Genomic DNA, 6,609 nt, shown 5'->3' with positions numbered 1-6,609 from the left:
CCTTTCCTTTCCTTTCCTTTCCTTTCCTTTCCTTTCCTTTCCTTTCCTTTCCTTCCTCACGGGGTTATCCTGTATCATCACCTGGTTATCACCAGGTTATGGCTGGGTTATGGCTGGGTTATGGTTGTGTTCCCGTTGGCTTCTCTCCATTCCCACCAGCACACCCAGACCCCTCCTGGCTCCAGCCAGTCTCTCAGTGCCCATTTCAGTTCCCGGTGCTCACAGCCCCGCAGCGGCTGCCCCGATCCATTCGTTTTGTGTTGGATTCCTCCAATTCTTTTCCTTTCTTTTATTTCTTTTTATCCTTTTTTTCTTTCTTCCTTTGCCTTTCCTTTTTTTTTTTCCTTTCTTCTTTTATTTTTTACCTTTCATTTCTTTTTTCTTTCCTTCCTTCCCTCTTCCCCTCTCTCCCTTCATCCCATCTTCCTCCTACTTTTCTGTTCTTTCTCCCCTTATCTTATTTCTCTCTTTCTCTAACTTTCTCCCCTCGGCCCCTCGGTCTCTTTCCCTTCTCACTTCACTCCTTCAGCCTTTCTCCTGTCCTTCATAGTATAGTTTGGAGCACACAGGACCTTAAAAAAGATTCAATTCTAACACCTCTCTTACTCTTTTTCTTCCTTTCCTTTTCTCTTCATTTCCCTTTATTTCTCTTTTCCCTTTCCTTTATTTCTTTCTCTTCCCTTTTTTCCTTCATTTCTTTCTTTTCCTTTATTTCTCTTTTTTTCCCCTCTATTTCTTTCTCTGTTTCTTTCCACGAGAATTACCGCCGTTCTCTCATTTTCTTTCTCTCTCACTCTACCTTTCTTCCCCCCTCTTTTTTATTTCTTTTTCCTTCCCTTTTAATTTCATTTCTGCTTTCTTATTCCCTAACATTTCTCCAGTTTCTCCCTTCCCCTCCTCTACCCTTTCCCTCTTTTTTCCTTTCAGACTTTCTCATTTCTCCATCTCCTCTCTCACTTTTCCCTTTCCCTCCGTTCCCCTCTCACCGTTTCTCTCCCTCTCCAACCCTCTCCGTTCGTTTTCCCCCTTCTCTCTCCCCTTTTCCATTTCCCAAAGCAGCGACCGCGATTCCAAAATCCCACCAGTCCCCGTCCCCCCTCCTTACCCCACCCCACACTGGGCTGCCCCCCACTCCCCCCTTTTCACAGCACAAATCCCCACAGCACGCTGCTGGGACGATTCCCCCCTCCTGACCCCGCCGTTCTGCCCGCAGGGAGCGAAGTGTCCCAGGAGAGCCTCCTCCTGCACGGCCCCTTCGCCCGCAAACCCAAACGCATCCGCACCGCCTTCTCCCCATCCCAGCTGCTGAGGTTGGAAAGGGCCTTCGAGAAGAACCACTACGTGGTGGGCGCCGAACGCAAGCAGCTGGCCAGCAGCCTCAGCCTCTCCGAGACCCAGGTATGGCACAGCCATCCGTACCCATCCGTCCGTGGGATTTGGGCTGCGGGCACCACGCCGTGACGGAGATGCGCTGGGCGAAATGCTCAGCGGTTCCCCAGGAGTGGTGTGTGGGATCCTCTGTGTCGGGTTGGGGTGGGGATGCCGCGTCCCCGCGCTCTCATGTCGGAGCCGTCGTGCTGCGTTATTTCTTCTCTGCCTGATGTGAGTGCCAGACAAAACTGCAGTGGCCAGAGCAGTGGCGGTGTCACCATTAGAACCCATCGGCTCGGTGCCTTTGTGCCGACCCAACAGGACGGCTCATCTCAGCTGCGGCTTTCGGCGTTGAGGGAAGGCTTTGCTCATTTGGTGTAGGAAATGAGGGAGCCCAGGAGGGCCCAGAAGGCAAAAGGAAAAGTGTTGGTGCAAAGGGGAAAATAGGGGAATTGGGGCTGCGCGCTGCCGGCACACGGCTGCTGCACGGTGCTCCGGGTGGAGGCACCCATAATATTAATTCAGGCTCCAGGCTGTGTCCTGTAATATTCAGCAATGCAGTCAGCTGAGATGGTTTCTAAATTCTGGGTTGTTTGGCCTGGTTTTGTATTCATTTATTTTGTTTCCTTTTGTACGATTTCATTGGAAATTAAAGCAGAGCCGGGGAATGCTGCCCGACTCCTGACGGTGCACGTTGCCTCCAAATCCCCCCGAGTAAAGAGGAAGGCAGAGAGGCAGTAGATGTCTGCTTGGGTGTCTGCTTCTGTCGTCTGTACGCCCTGCACACTGCGGTGTCGGATCGCTGCGCCTGGGGAGGCTGTGGGGTCATCAACCCCAGGATGTGCGGTGGTGCAGAGGGGCTGAGGGGAAACCTCTGTGCTTCCAGCTTCATGGCTTTCATAAATGTATTGACACATATATAAATTTAGTTATATATATGTAGTTTATTAATTACCCGGGAAGAAACAACCCACTTGCGCCAATGTTGGATTGTTGGACTCGATGGTGCTTATGGGTTCCTTCCAACTTGGGATATTCTGCAATTCTATATCCTATGATCCTAGCATTCTGTAACCACCCGTATGGTGGTTACCTGCTATATGCAATAGTAAGGTATGTCCTGTGGCAATGCTGCTGTCACCCCTTTGCTCTCCATCCACCCAAACCCAACTGGAAGCACCCATGCTCCCTGGAGCATCCCATTGGGTGTTCCTCCATTCCAAGGGTTGATCCCATGGAGAACAACACCTGGAGCAGCCCCGAGGGAGGTAGAAAGGGTCCCCAAGTTCTCGTGCATCACTGGGACATGGGGAACGTGGGGCGGGTGAAGGTGTTTAACTCCTTCCCATAGAGGTCCGGGACAACAGGACTGGGGAAAAATAGGATTGGGCCAAATGGGATCGGGGCCAAACGGGATTGGGGGCAAATGGCGTTGGGCAAAGACAGGATTGTGGAAAAATGGGATTAGAAAGAAGGGCAGCACACAGCCCCCAGCAAACATGAGTGGGATGGGGATGGAGCTGCGCCTGCGGGGACCGTGGTGCACGAGGAACGGCTGCGGGGTGTGCGTGTGTGGGGTGACGCAGAGCTGCGGGGATGGCATTGTGGGGCTGGTGGGACATGTGGGATGTGCATGTGGGGTGGGATGGGACACGGGTGGGTGCTGTGCCGGAGGGTGTTGTGCTGGGATGGGCGCTGTGGGTGCTGATGCTGCCGTGCCCGTCGGTGGTGGTGTGAGGCTGCTGCGGTGAGCTGACATCACCGGGCACAGGGATGTGCCGGGTGGGAAAGCACTTCCCTGAGCTCATAGAACCATAAGGCTGTAGAATAATAGAGTGTCCCAAGTGGGAATAGACTCCCATGGAGCTGGAGAAAGCCCACACTGTCTCCATCCCAAAGCACTGCCCTCCTCTTAGCTGTGGCTGTGAGGTGTGGGGCGATGCCATCTTGCATCTCTCCCCATACCGCTGCTGGACTGAGCGCGCCGTGGCTCCCGTGGGGCGATGGTAATAATTAACAGAATGGCCCACAGCCGTGCTGTGCCCACGAATGCCTGGGAGTTACAGGAGGAGAAAGATGGGACTCTGTGATAAATGCTGGGGACCATTCCAGGTCCCAGAGAGCAATGTCAGTGTTGATGGGTGGTCTTGAGTTGGTGCGCTGTTTTGGGGGTCATCCCTTTGCAACCCCTGCTTGTCCCTAAAAAGAACTGCTGAGTTTTGGGGTGTTGTTAGAAGAAAAAAGTGCAGAGTGGCTGGGGCTCCGTGGTGTCACAGCAAGGATTGGCGTGCTGGAGCCCAGTGGGTGTAGCATCTCCTGTGCCATGGGGGTCGCAACCACAGCGCTGTCCTTGGAGCTGCTGGGGACGTGTGGGCACACCTGGTTTGGTCACAGCCTCAGCTCCCAGCACGGCCGTGTTACCAAAGCTGGGACAAAGCCCCATGGCAGAGTGGGATCTCTCGGTGTATGTGGCCGTGCTTTAGGGCTGTGGTTTGGTGAGCATGGTGGTGTTGGGTCACGGTTGGACATGATGATCGTAGTGATCTTTTCCGACTTCAATAGAATCGTAGAATGGCTTGGGGTGGAAGGCATCTCAAAGATATCCAGTGACTTTATGATTCCACATGGGATTGCTGTCGCTGCCTGGATGGCGTTAGGTGCAGGAGAGCATTGCGTGTGTGTGCAGAGCAGCTGCCAAGGGCTGAGAATGGGATGGAGGAGCCACCAGGAGATGGTGCCCATCTGGTACCAGAACAGCTGGGAACCCACAGGGCAGCACAGACGTTCGGCACCACGGTTTGGGAAGGAACAAAACCCATGTTTGGGGTTTAAATGTATGGTTCCCAGGGCAGGTTACTGCCCTTAGCAGTGCGGCTCTGGGGGCTGCAATCCCATTGGGGTGGGCTGCTCAGAGCTGAGCTGTGCTTAAAGGATGCCGTGCTCCTCACACTCAGCTCCCGTTCCCAAAAACTCAGCCGTGCGTCCTCATTGCTTTCCGCCTCACTTTCCCTTTCTTTCATTTTGGGCTCTCAGGGGGCTGAGAGCTTCACTTAAAGTTTGTGAAGCATTCTACCGTGGCTGAATTAAAGTGGGCAATGCCTCAAAACGAATGGTTGGGGGTCAGAGCTCAATGGAATAAGCAGCCGTGGGCTGTGAGCTGTGCGCTGCTCACTGCACTGTGCACCGAAAGGGTTTTGCTGCCCTTGGAAAGGCAGAAGGAAGGCCTCGGCCTCGCTGTGCTGCGAGGCAGAGGGAGAGCATCGCCTGTGGATGGTGCCCTGCGAGAGGGAGGCACGATCCTTGTTGACAGCAGTGCTGGGACATGAATGCTCCCTCCTGCACCGTGCTGGTTGGCAACAGCGACCGTGCAGCGGCGCCTGGCGGCACACAGGGTCTGTCTGTCCTGCAGGGCCGGAGCTGCGGGCAGCAGTGGGCACTGGTAGCATCCTGCATCCTTACACAGCATCTCGTGTCCCTACACGGCATCCTGCATCCCTGTGCAGCATCCTGTGCCCGTACACAGCATCCTGCATCCCTACACAGCATCTCATGTCTCTACACAGCATCTCACGTCCCTACACAGCATCCTGCATCGCTACACAGCATTTCACGTCCCTACACAGCATCCTGCATCCCTGTGTGGCATCCTGCATCCTTGTGTAGTATCCCACATCCCTACACAGCATCCTGTGTCTTTGTATAGCATCCTGCGTCCCTACAGAGCATCCCATGTCCATACGTAGCATCCTGCATCAGTGCACAACATCCTGCATCCCTGCACAGCATTCCACAACTGTGCACATCATATTGCGTCCCTACACAGCATCCTGCATCCCTGTATGACCTCCTGAGTCCTTGTATAGTATTCTCCATCCCTACACAGCATCCTGGATCCCCACACAGCATCTTGTGTCCATACACAGCATCCTGCCAGCGGTGTCGTGCTCCTCTTGGTGTCTGGGTGCCTCTCTCACTCCACACGGAGTTCTCTGTGCCCTGGCTGCTGTCTGGGATGGCAGTGGGTTCAGGCAGGTGAGGAGTGACCGGGTCTGGGGATGGGGATGCTGCTCCTCTCCGGCTCCTTGGGAAACGTTTGACTGCTGTTGCAGTGAAATAGGCTTCCTTACATCTGAATACAGTGAATTCATCATCTCCATTTGCTTCCTGGTTATCTGCAGTGCAACCTCAGTGCCTGACAGCCTCAGAGCTTTCCCTCGGGCTTTGCACAGACCGACCCACGAATGCAATGAGTTAAACCCCAAATGCTTCTTTATTCTCCCACCTTTGGGTGCAGGGAGGTGAAGGTTGCTATGCTGCACTCTGAACGGAACCATGGCCAAAACCTGGCAGTGCCACGTCAGCATGGGGACACGACAGCTCTGTGTGACCCCTCCAAGGCCACTGGGGCCATTGTGCCCATGGTGCCGAGCGCCAGGGTGATGGGCAAGGGTGATGTTTTATTATTTTTTTGTGCCTGTGTGTTGGGCACCGGTGTGATGGGCACCAGGGCGATGGGTGCCGGTGTGATGGACACCACTGTGATGGGCACGAGGGCAATGGGTGCCAATGTGATGGGCAACAGTGTGATGTGTAACAGTGTGCTGGGCACCAGGGTAATGGGTACCAGGGGGATGGCTGCCAATGCGATGGGCACCAGTGTTGGGCAACGGGATGATGGGCATCAGAGCGATGAGTGCCAGGGTGATTGGCACCCTCCAAACCCAAGGTCCTGCCATCAGAATGGGAAAGTGAAGAAGGGCAAGGCGACCAGGGCGCACTCCTGGTGTGACAGGGACTTTTTTTTTGGTCACTTTTGGAGGAAAACGGGATTTTTTTCTCTGCTCCTCCTCCCCAAGGTGAAAGTGTGGTTCCAGAACCGGCGGACGAAATACAAACGGCAGAAGCTGGAGGAGGAAGGGCCGGACTCGGAGCAGAAGAAGAAAGGTTCCCATCACATCAACCGATGGCGCCTCGCCACCAAGCAGTCGAGCGGAGAAGACATCGACGTCACCTCCAACGACTAAGGCAGGGACAGGCTCCTGGTGCAGCCGCCATGCAGAGGAACCCGGGGGACGACGCGGGGACGCGCGCGGCATCACCCAACGAACTCTAAGGGACGTCACCGCCGCCGCCGCCGCCCCACCGGGGACCCATCCCGTCCCCCCCCGCCGCCCGGAGCCCCGGTGCCCGGCGCAGCCCTCGGGGCGCGTTTTGGGGCTCTCCTGCTGAGCCCGGGAG

General features: G+C 55.0%; 1 protein-coding gene across 1 annotated transcript; it reads left to right on the top strand.

Annotated features, from left to right (window-relative positions):
- Nucleotides 1–981: 981 nt before the first annotated feature.
- On the top strand, nucleotides 982–6,597 carry EMX1 (empty spiracles homeobox 1; the record flags this gene model as incomplete). Its single annotated transcript, XM_010710642.2, has 2 exons — nucleotides 982–1,398; nucleotides 6,228–6,597. Coding segments are annotated over 2 exons (585 nt in total), but the record flags the coding sequence as incomplete, so codon positions are not given.
- Nucleotides 6,598–6,609: the final 12 nt, after the last annotated feature.

This window comes from Meleagris gallopavo, chromosome 4 (genome assembly GCF_000146605.3).
Source record: "Meleagris gallopavo isolate NT-WF06-2002-E0010 breed Aviagen turkey brand Nicholas breeding stock chromosome 4, Turkey_5.1, whole genome shotgun sequence".
NCBI lineage: Eukaryota > Metazoa > Chordata > Aves > Galliformes > Phasianidae > Meleagris > Meleagris gallopavo.
Note: the sequence above shows the minus strand (reverse complement) of the source record. Positions and strands in the feature narration are given on the sequence as shown.